Source organism: Gymnoscopelus braueri (assembly GCF_963280865.1).
Source record: "Gymnoscopelus braueri genome assembly, chromosome: 9".
NCBI classification, from domain to species: Eukaryota; Metazoa; Chordata; class Actinopteri; order Myctophiformes; family Myctophidae; genus Gymnoscopelus; species Gymnoscopelus braueri.
The window spans coordinates 35,436,675-35,457,091 of NC_137610.1; the positions used below are offsets into that span (position 1 = coordinate 35,436,675).

Below are 20,417 nucleotides of genomic sequence, written 5' to 3' on the forward strand. Positions count from 1 at the left end.
CTCATGTCTGTCTGTCTGTCTGTCTGTCTGTCTGTCTGTCTGTCTGTCTGTCTGTCTGTCTGTCTGACCTGTCTGTCTTACTTTCTGTTTGTCTGTTTGTCTACAGTATCTAACTATTTGACCCTGGTCATTGCAGCTTGAGGCTATATTTAACTTTTAATCTTGTTGTTTGGACCTGCCAAATGATTTGTTGGAATTTGTATAGGTGGTGACATCAGAGTTATGAGTTTTCCTGACTCAGCACCGTGGGATGTGGGGAGTAGGGCCAGTAGTTACTGTATATGTATGCCCTCTTCATGGACATTATAGGCACCTGCTATAGGATCTCCATTCATTTTGTCCAATTTAAAATCTTGCCTAGGGCCTCAAGCGCAATGCCCATGGCAATATACAAACCACAGCTGGTCCTGATGGTTGTGATTTTGTCACAAATCCCAGAACACATCCTGATATTGTGAGCTCAAAAAAGTAGCGCAAACATTAAGGCATTAATGTGTGTGTGTGTGTGTGTGTGTGTGTGTGTGTGTGTGTGTGTGTGTGTGTGTGTGTGTGTGTGTGTGTGTGTGTGTGTGTGTGTGTGTGTGTGTGTGTGTGTGTGTGTGTGTGTGTGTGTGTGCGTGCGTGCGTGCGTGCGTGCGTGCGTGCGTGCGTGCGTGCGTGTGTGTGCCTGCGTGTCACAGTTATTACATAATCACCTAATTGCTATTATTTTTGATAATCGCAATTGTGAGCATGTAGATCGGCTATTTCTACAAGGCTGGATTTGTTATATTTTGAAAGTTAAAAATTATTCAATATGTCAACTTTACATTATGTAATTTGTAATATCTTTGTCCCAAAAAGTCACAATATGCCTTTTGGGGGTGAGACAGCGTCTGCATCTTATCATTGTGATCAGCATGTGTTTAGTGGTGGTGCAGATTAGCCCACACACAACTACCGGTACACACAAAATCCTTGATAGAATGTGAATGTTTATGATCGATCTTGATGTACAGAGAAACATATTTCTGTTCACTTGCATTTAATAATCCTGCTTGTGGAAGGAATATGAAAATTTTCAGGCAGACTCCAAACCATGTTCAGTCAATCTTCAGCAAGGTGGTATTTAGGCCCAATACTCTATGCCTTATCCAAGAAAGTCAGTATTAGCCTGAGCTGTTATTATGCACATTTCTTTTTAGATGGTTTTTGCCTTTCTCGAAAAAGAGTTAATGGGAGTTGGAAAACCAATACATTCTGACATACTGTAGCGAGCATTTAACTCACAATACTGTGGATTTTGTGCAATTATAAGTAGAATCCAGTCAATCCACCATAGTTTAAAACCTTCCCTCATGTTTCCAAACCATACTGATACTGTCATCTAATCTTATATTCTGAAATAGAGCTGATTATCATTGAGTGATTAATGACAAGGATTCTTCCCAGTACATACTGGGGGATGGGTGTTGATGAAGAAGAAAAGTTAACCGACGCAAACCACTGTCAGGCAGTATTCTGAATGCCAACCTCAGGCTTGAGGTTGGCACTAAGGTCAGGATTAAAATAGCACAGTTCCTAAATCAATGGATAACAGTAATTTGTTGCACTGGTGTGCCATAAAGCCTGACTGGAATGTTTCCATTATATTATTTTCATTTATAAATGAAGAAAGCTGAGGGGAAAAAACAACAAATCAGAAACCTTGACAAAAATGGAAATTTTGAGATGGACCGGACGTTTTTAAATAACTGCTGGGTCTAGTGGGTGGGCTTTTTAATAAGAAGGTGGACCACAGCATATTTAAAGCAGGATGGGACAGAGCCATTGACTAGGTTGCTATTAACTATGGACAAAATGGTGGGCCAACAGTTTCCACCACTTCTCCGAGGGAATTAGGTCCAAGGGGCAGGTAGTTTGCACATTTTGTTTTTATCTCTTTGCTTATTAGTGAAAGGATTCCCAAACTTGCCAAAATTAGCCAAACTACTGTAATAGTACAAGCTCTGTAGATCGGCTATTACATTATTATTTTTTTCCTCTTTCTTAGGTAATATTTGACAATTAGGCCAATGTTTGAATTTTTTTATAGTATAGTTCGTTGGTTACTTTTGACGTAGTAATGGTCTTATTATTTGTACATTTCATTTTAGAGTTACAAAAAAAGTCTTAAAAGTCATTTTAGAAATGTGCAGATACCCTGTATACACTTATACTGTATGTTGGTTTGTTTACTGTTGAGTGAGAAAACAATGTTGCACATTAAGCAAATCATCTGGGGACCCCCCAAAATCATTTGGACATCGGTTTGGACTGTGAGATGTTAAACCAAAGAGCCGGTCCACTTAGGTGTCATCATTGTAACTTCTAGACTGTTATCACTAACATTTAATTAAATGAAATGTAAATGAACATGGACTGATCAAATTTGTAGATGCTTGTACGCATGCACCCTCCACCAGCTCATGAAACGGTGAGATTATGACACTCAATACACGTCTATGACTGGTGGATTTTCTTTATGATATATGCAAACAAAGGTGTATCAATTGGCCAGTTTTGCTGACAGCATTGTCTTATATTGTCGGTGCTGCCGTATTTAGTGTTTCAAATGTTGCCATTCTAAACTATCCTTGCCCTTCCCTCTATATTAATACTGTCCCTGATTAAACCAAAGCCTCTCCTCTCCTCCCTGTTCCTTTCTTCTTTCTGTCACCTTTCCTGCTCTGCCTGCTCTTCTCTTCTGCCATCTGCTCTCCTTATCCCTCTTCTCATGTTTTCTTCATGTGTCCTATCTCATCCGTTCATTCCCTTCTCATGCAATCCATAGTCTTCCAGCTGTGTGCTAATTGGCTTTCCAGAGTAACAGTTACAGGTTTTTCCGCTGTGTCTCTGGGGTCTCATGTTTTAGAGAACATGCATGCCCTTCTGTTTCTCTGATTATGCCCCCAGAAGTTGAGCATATTGTGCTGTTAGTGCAAACAGGGCGCCGCTGCAAATGCAAATGTCTTGTTCGGAGATAAAAACCCATTCCAATCTGTTTCATTGCATATTTAAATTGCAGCAATTCAGTGATGCATATTTCAAGTGAGGGATGCAGGAAACATTGTTGTTGACAAACTAGTGCATTTGCATAAATAGGATCTGGTATTTGATTTATTTATTTGCTTTAAGCTGAGGTCTTGTCTCATGAGAGCTTGCAGAGCGCCACTGGCATGCAGATCATTGTTTTGTTTTAATTCTTATTCTATAACTGTGTTCAGCCCTCAAGGTTTTTCAGAACTGCCCTAATAACCGCATTTCACCCTAGTGTCCCTATTCTGGGGTTAACATTGGTCAAAAGTAGCAGATCTACATCATAACACGCCACAACGCGTTGTGTGGATGGGTAAGCTTTTAGATTTTCGGTGAAGAGACTTGTTGTAGAGGGAAAAATTATATAAAAGGATAAGTATACAGCCCTGGGGGACCCCGGTCAACTAAGTATAGGGTTTAAGTGGTCAAAGAACTACCAAATGACCAAATGAAGATGAGTAGCTGTACATCGAATTGTTTCGGGTTTCAAGAATCAAAAATCAAGAGGGGTTTAATTGTCACATACTCATACAGGTCGGAGCAGCACAATGTTGGTGTGGCATGTTCCTCAAGACTAACAACAGCGATACAATATACACAAGATAATTATAGAGATAATACTGCATACTTGTAATGAAATAAACGGGATAATCAACGAGGAGCCGGTGAGAAATAAACCCAGACAGAAGGGGTTTTATTTTTCAATAATGACCGACTCCCCGATGATTATCCTGCTTATTACATGGCTACTTAATAGATTGAGCCAAAAGTAACATCAAAACGATTTGATTGATTACTTCTTGCTTGATTTCTTGCGTATGGAAATGAAAGTAGTCCATTGACTTATGCCAGGTGCGTCCAGTGCAACATGGTCGGCTCGGAAAACACTTGTAAGAAGTGTTGATCAAATGATTCAATACTCTGTAAGGCTAAAAATAAGTACAGGTAAGAAACACTCTAACCCTTTAAAAAGGTTACAAACCAATTAGTCTGACCAAGCAACCTCATTATTTTAATCAATTATGTCATTATTTATTCAATGCTTTAATATTTTTGCTTTATTTCAGATAGAAGTGTATTGAGATGGAAAACTGAGACAAGCGAGACATGATATTACCTGAATAAAATGTTGGACAAACATAATTGCACAGCACTGTTGTTGGATTACCTATTTCAAACAAGTATCAAGTCTCCGCAAGTTGATTTTCAAGCAATACTGAAGTGAGTGGGTGTTGCTAATGGCCTAGCGGTTAAGGCGCATACCACATATACTGTAGGCTCTAATGCAGCCTGACAGCGCGTTGCAGGTTCCATTCGAGAGCCCGACGGCCTTTACTGCGTGTCACTCCCTGTCTCTCTCTCCCTATTTCCTGTCACACTCTATATTTCAATAAAGGCAGAAAAAAACAAAAAAATGTCTTTAAAAAATCCTGAAATTAATGTAATCCAGTGGCTTCCTCAAAAATCTAATAAACCACAGTAACCCTTGGAAAACGTTCAGCAGGAATATTAAGTACTGTATACTTTAACCCAGTAAGACCTGAGGCCGATTCTACAAATGCCTTCTAAATCAGTAGTTCTCACACTTTCAATATTTTTAAAAAAAAGTTCAAAAATAGCAGATGCCCAAGCTCGCAGCGTGGCACGAAGTGACGCGCTGTGAGCTTGTATATCAGCAGTTTTTTTTTAATAGCCAACGCAAAAATCTAAAATAACACAGATGCTTTCCCGGTTTCAATGGGTTAAGTTAGTTTAGCTGAATTAGCTGAAGTTGGATTGAATGCAATCTGCACTCAAATCACCCTTTCTGACAATAAAGCTGTTTTCTTCTCAGGCACTGATTGCCTTTAACCACTTTTTTTTTTTTTGTTGCAATAACTGAATTTTCATTCTTTGATCGCATCTGCGCTCACTTGTTTCTAAATAGAATGTGCAAATGCGGTGGAATGAGTCTGGAGATGTTAATGTGTTTGATAAAAGTCTCTCCTATTTTTTTTTACTTGTAATCTCTGCCTCAATCGCTTTCCACATAATGCCTTTGACTGGAATGTCATTTTCCTCATCTCTTTGTGTAAGACTACAGAACCTAATCGGCAAGGCTGTAGCATAATTAGTTTAGAGGTGGTGCCATCTGTCCTAGCAGAGAGGTATATGGACTTACAGCAAGACCTGCTCAGGCAATCTGTATTGATTTGAGGGCCGAATGATCGAGGCGATTCGAGGGAGTAGTCAAGCTGCGATTGATCACCTAAATCTATACTCGGCATGTGTGTATACGCGTTTGACACTGTTGTATTGTCCTGTCCTGTACGTGTGCATGTGTGTATCTGCGTGTATTTGGGCTGTGTCTGTGTGTGTTTAACTCTGTATGTGTTGTGTGCGTTATTGTGTGCGTATCTGAGAAAATAGTCAGTGAGAGAGCTGTAGAAGTGTGTGTGTGGGCGTGCGTGTGCGTGTGCGTGTGCGTGTGCGTGTGTTCGTGTGTGAACTCTCTCTCTCCAGAGAGTGATGATGGATAATGATGTTGGCCTGACTGCAGAGGTAGGGGATCTATTGTCCACACACACACACACACACACACACACACACACACACACACACACACACACACACACACACACACACACACACACACACACACACACACACACACACACACACACACACACACACACACACACACACACACAAGGGAGGCAATGATCATCGGTACAAGCCATCTCACTACAGCATCATGGCACAAAATGATTGCTGGTGGTTTAAAGGGGGAGAGAAATGGCTAGATAATAGAACAGTCTCCTTTGAGTTCTATTCAACAGCCTGTCAACTATTATTTTTGAAAAGAGGAGAGATATGTAAAAGACAACAACAAAACGCGCCTATGTTCAATTTACTATACAAAGAAGTCGGTGCCATCAAAGTCAGCGATTGTAAACCAAAACATCAGCACTATTTACAAAAAGAACAACTGAAGAGCTAAATGTTTCTCACTTTTGTTTGTTCCCTTTCCAGTTGTATGGCTCTGTATGTGTGCCTGCCTCTTTCTTTTCTCTCTTTCTCTCGCTCTCTCTCTGTGTAGTTATAATTATAGATTTTACTTGTGCAGGTGTGATCCATTACCCACATTATTCACACCTGAGGAGTAAGGCAGGAGAGGTTTGGAGATCACCATCTGCTCAATGGCTGATTAAATGTGTGTGTGTGTGTGTGTGTGTGTGTGTGTGTGTGTGTGTGTGTGTGTGTGTGTGTGTGTGTGTGTGCGCGCGCACACGTGTGTGCGTGCCGAAAGTAGTACAGACTGCACTAAACATAAACTCCAGAAATAGTTCCATTGTACAAGCGGTATGGGTGGGCTCACATTTTGCTCCAGTTGTGAGGAGTTCAACATTTTTGAGCGGATTATTCTATAAACATCCTAAAGGCAGCTAAATCAACTGGCTTGTCAATGACTTGACAATGCAATTTTAGTGAGACAGAGTCACCAAGGGATGCAAAGGGTCTGTTGCACAAAAGACAAATGAATTCCCTCATTTTCCCTTATGCCTTTGTAAATATTGGAACACAAAAAGCTTTTGGAGAAAGATAATGTACTTGTAACGCGTGCAGCGCAAATGAGATTCTCCCTCATATCCTGTGTGAGTGGGCGTATGTTTGCATTACAAAGCCTGCTGGGATAGGTTACCGTGAATCCAGCGCAGCAAATGTTTAAATGCCGAGTTGATGAGGTAATTAAAAGTAGTAGGAGGTAAGCTATAGAACTTTAATTGTGTGTGTTTACATGAACACACACACACACACTCACACACGCACACACACCGTGCTATGTATAATGTCTCATATCAAGTTGTTCATAGGCGTTAGTGATGAGCGGGTCGACCCGTAACCCGCGGGACCCGCGGGTCAACCCATGCTTGTTTATTCAGCCCATGACAATGTTGTGCTACTGTAGACATTTAAAGGGACTTTGGGTACTTAAAAGAGTGCTATATAATATATATATATATTCCCACCGCGGGTCGCGGGGCGGGTTGAGCCATAGATTTATATATGGGTTCGCGGGGCGGGTTGAGGCGGGTTGCGTTCCGTCGCGGGTTGGGGCGGGGCGGGTCATGAAAAAACCCGACCCGCACATCACTAATAGGCGTCTTTATTTGCCACGCATGGATATCCCTTTATCCATGAAGATCTTCAGTATAACCATAAGTTAAGCTCCCTCAGATGGTGAAATTGAACAGTAAACAAGATAATGTATGGATGGCTTACCAATCAAACGTATATTGTTATACCCTGGGCATTATATTTAGAGGCGATAATAATCGTTTTTGTTTTGTTACATATGTTGCGTGCAAGTGTGCAATCAAAAACGTAATTAACGTAAACAAATTGCTGCACATGTAAATGGAACGATTGTAATCATATATGCCTTTGGGAACTCATTGTAATGCATATAACGTACTAAAAAGAGTTTAGGTCTGGGTATACCAAAGACATGTAGCTTACTAGCTTGTAAAATGTAAAGCCTTAGTTCCGTACCGGTGTCATTCACAGGTGTGCAACACTGGTTCGCAAATAAGTACAAATCAGGCATTTTATGGTGACTTAAAGAGAGTGATTCAAAACTTTACCCCCCAACAACACCAGAATTTCCCCCCTTCCCTTTTAGGTACAAATCTCACACTTATTATCGCATGCTTACTGTTGTGCTTAGAGTTTTTCTTTGCCACTGTCGCACAAATCCTCAGGGTGGGACAATGTCGGGTCTCTGCTCTATATACACTACAGTATGTAAAGACGACTTGTTGTGATATGGCACTATATTAAAATTGTGTTTTGAAATTGAAATGTAATTACATTACTCCTATTTCCTGTTTGTTATCTGTTTTTGCCATTATATTCCTCACATTTATGCTTTAACGGGGAGTCTACATTGAAGGCTGAAGGGAGGAAGTAAGGAGGGGGTATGACAGGCGACACAGATAGTGAGCTGGATTCAAACTCACGTAGCGAGCACACACGGTGTGTGCCGCAGCCTGCTGAACCAACACGACTCTCATTACGAATTAAGTGACTGGAGAACATGGCTGGACATTTTGTCACCTTGCGCGGAGGGCCATTCTTAAGCCATTAGATGGTGGGGTTGTATGTCACTATTGGTTCCTGTAGGGATGTGCATGGGGCCATTTCTTAGACGGCTGGGTTTGTGTGGGTGGGTGCATTTACATGTGGGCATGCCAGATTTTTTTATCGATTCCGATTGCGATTTTGGAGAGTCGTAGCCCACCAATTACCAATGTTTTGACTGGTATTTTGTCAAAAACTGCATTAATCAAATCATTTTTATTTGATCATTGTTTTTCAGTAATGCCGATCTACAAGCTCACAACACCTTGTTTTGTGAGTTTGTAAATCAGTTATTTTTGAACATTTTTGAAGACTGAAGACGATATAATTATGCACATTAGATGGGCCAGACCGATATATCAGTGCATGAATATGGGTATTCACATGGGTGTTTGCATGCATGCGTGTGTGTTCTGCTGTTGACATCTCAACATCCCAGTTAACCCATAAGGGAAAACAGAGGGAATTCATTTGTCTTTTGTGCAACAGACCCTTTGCATCCCTTGGTGACTCTGTCTCACTAAAATTGCATTGTCAAGTCATTGACAAGCCAGTTGATTTACAGTAGCTGCCTTTAGGATCATAGCGCGTCACTTCGTGCCACGCTATGAGCTTGTAGATCTGCTATTTTTGAAAAATCATGAAAATGTGAGCAAATCTTTGGAAATATATATTTTTTACACACTTTTAACACTAATCTTTGCTTCTGGGGGTCCCTGGCCCGGAACAAAAATATTTTTAAATATACATAATAATTTTGGGGGTCCTTGACATGAAAAAGTATGAGCACCACTGATATAGTAACATAAGTCTTTCAGAAAACTGTTAGGATTTAGTAGAGTATTATTGGCCTCAGGTCTTAATGGGTTAATATCAGACCTTTTTTTTCTGTAGCCTGAAGTGACTGAACATATAGGCATATCTGGCTTCCTAGCCCCCATGGGGCAGGTATACTGTACCTTCTGTCACAGTCCTTTTATTTTCTCGTTCCGCTCATTCTTCTATTTCTCTCTCTCTTTTCCCATAATTCTCCCTCATACTGTATCTCCGTCTACATTCTATCACAGCCTATTTTCTTGTTCTCCTCACCGCTCCGTCTTTTCCCTCATTCTCTTCTCATCTCCCTCGACAGCCTCACAGTCACAGCCTCTTAACTTCGTGGCTGTCTTTATTTGCTAGTCTCTTTCCTTTTCCCATTCTGCATTTCAGCTGTTTTTTTTGTCACAATCTTTTATTCCTCATGTCCTGTCCCTCTGCCTGGATTTGATGATGCATTGAATTGCATTGCATTTCAGTGTTTTCTCGTAGGTTGTCTACTGTAGGTCTGGCTTGACTAATGAATCCTATATATGGAGAAAGACAGACAGACACGCACGCACGCACGCACGCACGCACGCACGCACGCACGCACGCACGCACGCACTCACACACACACACACACACACACACACACACACACACACACACACACACACACACACACACACACACAGACAGACGCGTCTCTCTTTTCTAGCCTATGTGAATATTTCAATAACAATTTTTGTATTTTGTTACCATCAACTGCATAAAGACAAAGAACAGATTTGGTCCAAGCAAAGAGTAGATATTGAGACTAGGAAACACAGCAGGTGCTAGACACTTTTATAGGTACTGTTTAGGCGAGGATAAAACCTTATTTTAAATATTACAGATGAATTAATGATTACACAAGTTAGAATTTGTGAGGCATATACTGTATACTCTGTGGACTTTGTGCTACACATGTGCTGCTGTTTTCTTTTTTAATTAGGTAGTGTTTTGGGTTGAATGATTCTGTTGCAGTGATATTCGTGTCTTCAGTAGTGTTCCGATGTTAAACATTTACTGAGCGATAAATGCTTGTTAAAAACAACTCTCATAGTATATAGATAGATACATACATACAGCACACACATGCTTTATTCAGATAGTGTTACAGTGAGAGAGAAACAGGAAAGTGAGAGAGAGAGGTGGAGAAGGACATGCAGCAAAAAGCCTCAGGTCAGATTCAAACTCGAGCTAGCTGCGCAAGGACTGCAGTCTTAATGGTATGCTCTCCACCAGGTGAGCCACCGGGGCGCCCCAGAAATGTCTCTTTTTACTTCTCAGTCAGACTAAGCCACATACAGCCAGACTGTATGTGTATCTGTACGTGTAGTTTGTGTTTGTGTGTACATGCATGCGCTCGCGTGTGTGTGTGTGTATACTGTGTGTGTGTGTGTGTGTGTGTGTGTGTGTGTGTGTGTGTGTGTGTGTGTGCGTGTGCGTGTGCGTGTGTGTGCGTGTGTCAGACAGACAGACAGACAGACAGACAGAGTAAGAGAGAGGAACATAGCTATATAGCTATAGGCGCACATAAAGAGGCATACAGCTGGAAAAGGAACAAAGACAAAAGTGAGTTGGAGGTCCCAGATAAGATAAAGCTTTATAGATCTCTGGAGGGAATGTCATGTGTGATGGAAGCAACAGCAACAAGGTTGAATCACAGGGGAGGCACAGGTGAGAGTAAAAAAAAAAGAAAAAAGAACAAGACAAGACTAGAAAGGTGCCCTCAGTAGAGTGAAATTTTCTGCTCAACTTCTTGAACTTCAACTTCAAGTTTATTCAGTAAACTTGAAGTGGAAGTTGAAGAAGTTCACATATGCAATGCAATGATCTTGTCGTATTACAGTTTTTTTTTTTCAAAGTGGGTGAAATTCTTTCTTTTTCAAGCTCCCATCATTTGCTGTTTTCAAGAAAGGAGAAAATAACAGCGATAGATAGAACATATTTCTCCCTGGAGCTCTTTGCCTGTAGCCTACTTTCCAGTCTGTTCTTGTAGCCATGGTCACCTTTAGCTCCTTGTTCAGCTCCTTCTGAACAGCCATGGCCCCTTAGTGTCCCCTGCCAGTATAAGCTCCTCTTCTTCCTGTTCAACAGGGCTTTAAAGTCCCCATTGATCCAGGGCTTGAGGGGAAGCAGCATACCCTTTTGACGGATACAATGCTCCTCTCACAGTACCTGATGTAGTACGCAACACGATGCCAGAGTCCATCCATGTCCTCACCAGTGGCGGACAGTAACAAAGTGCATTTACTTGAGTAGTAGCACTAGTACTTAAGTACATTATTTTCAGTATTCGTACTTTACCTCAGAGATATGTAGTACTTGAGTACATGTACTTAGTTACTTTACACCACTGGTTCCTCCTCTACCTGAACAGACCTGCTAGTAGCGGGCTGCTTCCTGACCTAACACAACAGGCTAATGTAGCTACAAGGCTTATCAGATTGTGGTCTGAGCAACCGAGGGGGGGGGCAGTGGACCTGTATGCATCCTTAACCCATTAAGACCCACGCTGGGCGAGACATAGCCGGAATTTGGCGGAAGTACCACCCAAGGAAATGACGTTGACGCTTTACAAAATCTGTTTACATTCTCCGTCAATGAAACGAGTGTTGTGATTGGTGGAACAATATTGTTTCCGGACGAAATACGTGCGGCGGAAGTCCCGCCCCTACAGACACTCTCTGCATTAGGTCGTAACCAGGCTTTTCTCTTTGCATATGAGTAAAGGCTGGGAACGAGGCTTCATACACTTTCAAGATTATTTTTTCAAAAAGGTTCAAAAATAGCAGATGCACAGCGAAGTGAAGCGCTGTGAGCTTGTTTTAATAGCTTTTTTAATAGCCAAAGCAAAAATCGAAAATGAGACGGATGCTTTCCTGGTTTTAACGGGTTAACATTGGTTTTCAGTAGGTAGGTAGAGGTGGAAGAAAATATCGATACAAATGAGTACCATGAGAAGGATTTTTAATTAATTATTTATCATTACTTAGTATTAGTATTAGCAGCGCTACTGTATGTAGTTGGATGTTACAGGGACCGTAATGAATTCAAAGGCATTTCCCACTGTTCTGATTGCATAAAAACGTATTTTTATTCAGATTTCAAGTGGAGGTGTGTTCTTTGCACTATGACAGTTTGACCAAATATTTGGATTAATACAACATCACATATTGAATCATTACCCCTGTATTGGGATAGGTACATTGACTATGATGAATGCGCTGTAGTGTCTGTAATCCCGCTGCAGTAGAGTAGTAGATGATGTCATGCGCGCATGGTGTTGCAGTCGATGGCGGGAGATAGACAATAACAACAATGGTTTGTGACTCTCAAGCCCACAGCCAGCAGGGGTACAGCTGCATTCCTTCACATTTATAGTTGAGTAGACACTCACAAGGAGCCAAGGAACAAGGCCAGTAGGCCGCTACAGGACATCGTTACACTGCCATCATAACATCATGCTAGGTGGCTGACAGCGTGTGTTTGTGTGTGTGTGTGTGTGTGTGTGTGGGGGTGTGTGTGTGTGTGTGTGTGTGTGTGTGTGTGTGTGTGTGCCGCTCTTCCCCCTAATTTACCCTGACTTGCCAGTCACCCCACTACATAGGTACAGTTTCCCCTAGAGCTGTGCTGGGCAAGTATCTGGGTTGGCTTCAGTACGTTATGAAACATGTCGGGCACGGTGCAGTGCAGGACCGAACAAAACCCTCAGTAGTAACAGGAAAACCATAGGGATATCTGACACTTCCAGTACAATGCATCTGTCCTTTCCCCTCATGAGAAATTACATGGATAGAGTCTGCACAAGCACTCACTGCAATGGGTTTCAGCCCATCTGGGATCACATAAGCTAAAAGAAATGACATACACTTGAGCTTTGCATAAAAGCATTCACCAAATGTCTTCTTTCACCATTCATTATGCTCTCAGACTTCTAGACTTGATGTGAGACCAAGTAATGGATAAGAATACATATCTCTACATACAGTATGTGATGCCTGACAATGCACTTAAATTGTTATCCAAGTAAACCACCCAAAGTAGCTTTCAGGCTGCTTATTATTGGGCAATGTAGTAAACTAGATTTGAAACATTGAAAGATTAGACTCTGTCGGTCCCTTTTGTCCCCATGTATGGAGAGCCCTGATGTCATCAGTGTATGCCCATATACAGTATGGGCGTATCGTTTGGCTCTGCGGTTCTGGACAACTGATATCTATATGCCTATGGACAATGGACATATCGGTCGGATCGATCGTCAGTTCTGGACAACCTCATATCCGAACTACTCGATGGCGGTGCCCGCATATATGGAGATCCGGTATGTTTATGGTTATATCTGAGTCATAGTGAGTGGCCGTGGTCCTGCCTAAATATGGGCGTATAGGGTTTGTTTATGGTTATGTCTCAGTCAGAGTGACGTGGCCGTGGTCCTGCCTATATATGGGCGTATCGGGTTTGTTTATGGTTATGCCTCAGTCAGAGTGACGTGGCCGCATTAGCCAATTTTAATATAGGATACTGTGTCAGAGTTGTGTACCAAATTGAGCCTATCCACAAGCTCACAAGGCGTTTGGTCGCATGGGAACATCAATCTGTTGCAGCAGACTAGCCCTGCCTGTCACCCATCTGTTTAATTTCTCCCTTGGCCTGAGAGGATTCCCCTTTGGATGAGCAGTCAATGTTTGGTTTCCCAAACATCTGGTGTAATGACAGTGAGGTGAAGCCACTTGGTCTATTTTTTTTTTTTTTTTTTTTTATCAATCCACGAGCACATTATAATTTGCGAATATGACATTAGCAACTAGGCTTTTTCTTGTTAGCAAATACTTTTGTTCTGTACAGGCCCCAAGCATGTTTATTCAAGATTCATGGATATTTTGAGTAAAAGTCTTGGGTTTCGGCTACTCCTAGTTTTCAGCTTCAGTGAATTAAAATGCAGATAAACCAAATTGTTACTGAGGACATATTGGAGCATATTCTGTCCACCTCTGCAGAAATAGAATGGTGATTGTCAGTACAAGCTATTCATGATAACAATGACATTTGTCACATCCTATTTGTATTTTGTCATATTCCTTGGCAGCTGAAATTATTATTTTATGTGATGCCTTGATAACAGACAGCACACACCTTGCATTCACAGCGGACACGATAAAAGTAATCGTGTCGCTTGAATTGTTGGAGCTGTGTCGCTTTATTCAACTGACATTCTATGAATTTGGTCATGGTGGAGTGTGTATGACCAGTGAGTTTGTTAAAGAGGTGGTGCCATGGTTTTGCACTTTTTCTGTTTTTCATGTGTCTATGAGGTTGATAGAACTTCAATAAGCCCCCTGGTGGTGTTTTTATGGTGTTTTATGTCTTCTCTGACTATTTTGAGTTTCTACCTGGAGGCTGAAACCTTGAGGGTCAAACGTGCCAATAGGGAAACAGCGCTTTAGTGTCATAGTAAAAACATACCCTCCCCCTCATTATCATAACACAACAGGTGTGGGCATGAGGAGGAGGAGGGACTAGGACAGGTGGGTGGTGCTAAGGTGGTGGAGGAGGTGCTAAGGTGAGAACCAGGTATACTTAATGAACTGGAGGCGTGTCCACATAAAACATAATTTTAACCATTTCTGTACACTTTTGAAAAAAATCTTCCTCCTAGTATAACCATAATACCTGATGATTATGTTTTAGGGGGGGGGGGAATCACGGCACCCCGTCTTTAAGCATGGTAAAACAAGCAAGCACCGTGTGCCTACCGGTGACAGACAATTCTCTCTCTCACTAGTCCATTCACCAGTGTTTTACCATATAGCCCAGGAAATCCACACACAGCAACAACAAACTACTTCTCCAACTGGGTCCTATATTGGATGTTGCTCTGTTCGCTTTGGCAAGAAATTGCTTTAGTTGAACATCTTCAACTTCACGTGATGTGATTCGTGTCGCTTCAGACATAGAAGCAAAATATTGCTTGATGTCTCATCTTTACTATGACTAACAGTGAATTCAAAAACATTACGTCACATCCCATGTGAATGCACCTTGAGCACTTGGTCACAGTGAGGAAAGTAAAAATCGTCTTGCCGTTTGGCCCCACAATCATTTAGTTTTTTTCTGTTGGAGAGATAACCCAAAGGTTAGACTTTTATTATATTCCCACCACCACACACATCTAATAGACCCCTAGGGGTCTCACAAGAACCAGAAAATACGACCACATTACCCCTGCTCTGGCCTCACTGCACTGGCTTCCTGTGGTGTTCAGAACTGATTCTAAAATTGTATTGTTAAATCTTGCACCTGCCCACATTTCCGACCTTCTGACCCCTTACACCCCTCCCTGCAATCTTCGATCTGCAGGCAAGCTATTACTCAAGGTCCCCAGGACAAGGCTTGTAACAGAAGGCAATACAGAATTTCCCGCAAGGGCTCCACACTTGTGGAATAAACTTCCATTGGAAGTTAGACAGGCTACCTCAGGGGCCACGTATAAAACTCTTTTAAAGACTATATAAAATGGCTTTTAAGATAGAGGAATGGGCAACTAGACTCTTGTGTTCATTCTTAAATGTATTTTTATTGCCTCTACGATGTTCTTATTGTTTGATTGAAACGCTTTCTTTCTTTTCTTCATACTTTGCTTGTCTGTTATTTTTATGTCTGTGAAGCACTTTGTAAACTTGTTTTTGAAAAGTGCTGTTTATTATTTAATTCCACCTCCGCTCTGTCTCCGCTCATTCTTCTTTCTCGTTTTCTTCTTTCTTTGTCTCTCCACAGAGAGCCCTCAGAAAGATGACGAGGATACAGCGACCTCATCCCAATCTGACCCCGCCTCCTCCCTGTTTGACCGCTGGGGTCGCGACCTTGGCCCAGAGAGCCGCAGGGTTGCTCTCAGGAAGTTCCGTTACTATGGTTACAACGGCTATCTTAGTGACCGAATCTCTCTCACCCGGTCTATCCCAGACTTTCGACCGGACGGGTTAGTTAACCATACGACAGGTCTATTTTGAACTGATCAAAATAGATACAGTACATTATTTAAAAAAAAAGCTTTTTCCTGGTGAAAGGTTCTTGATAGGTAAAGTAAAATTCACTGCTATGCCAGTGTTAGATGCTGAGAGGTCTAGTTCATTTTCTCTGTGTGTTTCTCTCCCTCTGCAGGTGCAGAAATATGTCATATTCATCAGACCTTCCTCAGCTCAGTGTTATCTTCATCTTTGTCAACGAAGCTCTGTCGGTGTTGCTGCGTTCCATACACACAGCTATCCAGAGGACACCCTCCCATCTGCTCAAAGAGATTATACTGGTGGATGACCACAGTAACAGCCGTAAGAACCACAAACCTCACTCTTTTTCCCTTTTTTTAATTTCGTTGTTATGCCAATTCTCCCCCATGTGTACAGTCCCTGTCACTTCTAACCCCCGCACGTTGGTTTTGGGGAGGGTGTTGACAACCTCCGGTACACATGATGATGTGCCCAGCCGCTTCTTTTCACCTGACAGTGAGGAGTTTCACCAGAAGGGTGCAACACATGCGAAGGAACATGCTATACTTCCCCAGTTCTGCTCTCTGCCGAACGATCGCTAGTGCAGTGACGGAGATCGCCCTCGATCCCCAACCAACCTGCGAACACGGTCAATTGTGTTTGTTGGAGCGCCCAACCAAGCCATTTCAACCCCAGTGGCCACAGTGGTATGCAGGACACCCTCACAAACACCCTCGCAAACCTCAATCACAGCATTATGTTCTCATAATACCTTAATACCTAAAGACCTCATTCAGTGTATAGAGAGGGGAAAGGCAGAGAATCATATTGTGAGTTTTATTCACTCTGTTCATAATCTTAAGCTCTAAACCAAGACCCGTAATGAATTAGAAGATACTGTATTCCTCCTGGCAGTGGAAATGTTGTTACATGCCCTTATCTGCCCTTTTTAGCAATTGAGGAAAACTGGTTATCCGTTTACCGTTTGAATTTGAACACGTTGTGTCAGACTATAACCATCATAACTTTGATGCCACCATGGCCATATAGTAGATTAATATGTCCCCAGCTCTATCTCTGTGTTAACAATCCACAGAGCCATAAAGCACACACTGACGAATCAGAAAGCACTGATAAAGTAATGAGGAAGTTCATGACTATAATTCAATTAAATTTAATTTGAATGAAAACCCTTTGATTTGAAGCGAAACAGCTTTGTAGAGTAATGCTACACACAATCTGGGAACCCATCGGCAAAATATATATATAAGAAATGTTTTTATTTGCCTCTGGGGCACCTCCCAATTCCCCTTGTAGAGACCGGATGTCGGCCCGTTTACTCTCGTTCAGCCCTCCTCTTCCGGTGGTGCTCCTTTGTTTTCATTCCTAATAACAACATCTCTACACGTTGTAATGGGAGTTGCCCACAGATTCAGCTGCGGATCTCTGAATCTGTCTTGAGAGAGGCTACGCATAACCAGATATAGACTGTAATAATAAAACACTGACAGAGACGTAGTTTAGAAGAATAACTACATGTTATATTCTATTTCTTTTATATTCTACTTAGCACAGTGCAGCAGATGAAGACATTTGGGGAGTGGGCACATGGGGTTTTAAAACTTGTTGAGAGGCATAATGGCACATAATCCAAGAATTTGGTTTAACTTGATAGTACCAACTTTAGAAGTTGTTACGTAGTATGGAACATATATCACTGTTGCCAATATAATTACCATCATGAGAAATATGCCTCAGTTACTGTCGCCTGCAGATTTTATGGGTCTCTCACTGCTCCCCTGTTCCTCTATAATATATCAGTTAGTTTAGTTATGGTAGCTGCCCAGTGCTGCATGCTGATTAGCAGAGCAACCAGTATGATGAATAGACTTAATATTTCCACTCAAATAATAATACAATTCATCGCACTCTTCAACAATTATGGAGGAAATTTGATTTAATACTGCTGCTTTACCTTGAATAACAATTCCCTTCCCTGCTATGATAACTGAGGACACATAACTCAACATCAGTGCAAGATCATTGCTGTTGTTTATTGATTGTCAGCTGTGTAATTTTGACAAACGATAGTCAATTAAGCGTATATTAAGACAAAAGAGGGAAAATAGTCTTATTCACTCCATGTGCCATCACAATAGCAATTTATAACAAGTGACATCACAGGCTATAATTATGAAAATGTACGAACCTTCTAAGAACATGAGTACTGATCTAGCATTCCATTAAACACATTTAGAAAGGTGCGCTCTGTAGAGCACAAAGCTCTGCCAGGAGGCATATGCCATAACTCCCTCCATCTTTCTGTCTACCTGGGGCATGTGATGACATTGTTTTGGTGTTGTGCGCATGTACTGTATGAAAAGGCACAGGGTAATGGAGAGCAGGGATATAATAAAGGACTCTCATTACATCATTACAGTGCAACCAGAGTGACAGGCTGTATGGAGACAAAACTGTGGACAATGGGCTGTAGCGGTATGGAATTTGTCTTACCACTGTGTAAAAAGGACAATTCATAGTCTAGAGATGTACTAAAATGATCCGATAGTGGACCTCAACATACGTCCACCTGGGCTTGTCCATATAAAGCTCAATTGTGACAGAACTACAGTAGCGTTCACGTACCGGCTTGGCCTGAAACTGTTTCTATTCGGTGTCAAGCTATTTTGGTTGGCAAATGGAATGAGCTTTGCATACTTTTCACTGGTGATTGCTCGGACATAGTGATATCTTTAAATTTCACCCAAAACTAATTAACAAGAATGTTGGTGTGACTAAGGTCTACGGGATTCACTGCAAAAATGCATAGTTGACTTGATGAGTTGGCATTTTATTCTGGAGCCTCCACCAAGTAGTACCGAGCCAGAGGGACTGGAGTGTTGTAATTGGCTAATAGTATAGATCCCATAAGCTGGAAGAAGAGCTTGCACCTGATTGGCTAGTTCCACTCTCTAGTCTTGTGAGTCCAAAAATGTTAACATATTTTGGGGGGATAGTGCATTTTATCTGAAGCAACATTTCTGTGTAAACAGTCAACAGGGTAGGGTAAAACAAAATCAAGTGCAACTGTAACATTCAAGGTCTGCTTGATTTAATGATTCGATCTTTTGCTTTAGCTTTAGGGTAAATCCCATACTATGCTGTTTATACTAACGGCTGTTTAAAGTTGCCAGGCTTCTATCCAGTGAGCTGTAAACTGTGGCTTGTTAGAGGATGCAGAGAGATGGCTGATGGTAAAGATCATTAAAGTCATACTGCAGCCTGCAGGCTCTTTTACAGAACAGAGTTGAGCAGTCAGAAAGTAGAGTCCATTGTGGGCAGCCAATTAGTGTTGTGTGTATTTTTGTGTCTGTGACTCAATGAAAGCATATTACTTCACTGGATTCCACCATTACTTCAATAACTTCCTCAGTCTTCAATTGAATGCTTTAGTTTATTCTTATTTGTTATGATAGAAGCACAAACTCTAAAAATGGGTTTATTCCATATACTGTTATGTGTATTCTATGTGCCGGAGGATATTAGTCTAAAAGGATGTCTCATGGATGAATACAGAATAATACCGCAGATGCAGCTTCTCACTGTGGTGTACAGTTCCGCTAGCATTCTGTACAGACACACATGGACACACACTTGCACTCATGCACCTCTTTTTCCTGTCTTATGGAGCAGAGAAATTGTCTACACTGCAAAATCCAGAATGTTAATTTAACTGTTACAGGTCCATTTTCGAACACTCTGGATTTTACTTTGTATTTGATAATAAATGCTTTAAGAGTCTTCAATAAGTTGGTCGGTACGTCAGTACGTCTGTCCATTGACTGTAAATGTCTGTCTGTCCCCATGTCCCTAGCGGAGCTAAAGGAGCACCTTCAGAGCTTCGTGGCAGAGACCAACAGCCAGCATGGTCCAGAGTTCATCAAGCTGGTGCGCCATGATAAGCAGGAAGGTCTGATCAGATCCCGTGTCAGTGGATGGAGGGCATCGTCTGCCCCCGTGGTTGCTCTGTTTGATGCCCATGTGGAGTTCAACGTTGGATGGTGAGTGCAAGGGTTCATTTCATGCTGTATCCATTCCTGATGCAGGAATGGATACATGAAAGATACTGTGTGCTACAGTAGGGCTGGGCCTGGGTGATATGGACACGATATTATACATTTTCTTTTTTTCCACTTTTTCAAAAATAGTGGAAATTGCAAGCTCACAACACGTCGCATCTTGACAGGTTGTGAGCTTGTAGCTCATCTGTTTTTGCTATTTTTGAAATAAGACATACGTGATTAAAACTAGGAAAAGACAACACTTGTCATATCACAATATTATGATATCCAAAATCCCATTTCATATCACAATATTGATATAATATTGATATATTGCCCAGCCCTAGTC

The 20,417-nt window shown here is 41.5% G+C and overlaps 1 protein-coding gene across 1 annotated transcript in view; it reads left to right on the forward strand.

The window, feature by feature from the left end:
- Window positions 1-20,417, forward strand: part of LOC308091895 (polypeptide N-acetylgalactosaminyltransferase 18-like) — a gene marked incomplete at its 3' end in the record, with an annotated part of 163,321 nt that overhangs the window by 51,471 nt on the left and 91,433 nt on the right. Inside the window, exons 2-4 of the mRNA XM_080437641.1 lie at window positions 15,799-16,000; window positions 16,183-16,349; window positions 19,882-20,068. Coding sequence (XP_080293767.1) covers window positions 15,799-16,000; window positions 16,183-16,349; window positions 19,882-20,068 — 556 coding nt within the window. The remainder of the gene's footprint in view (window positions 1-15,798; window positions 16,001-16,182; window positions 16,350-19,881; window positions 20,069-20,417) is intronic.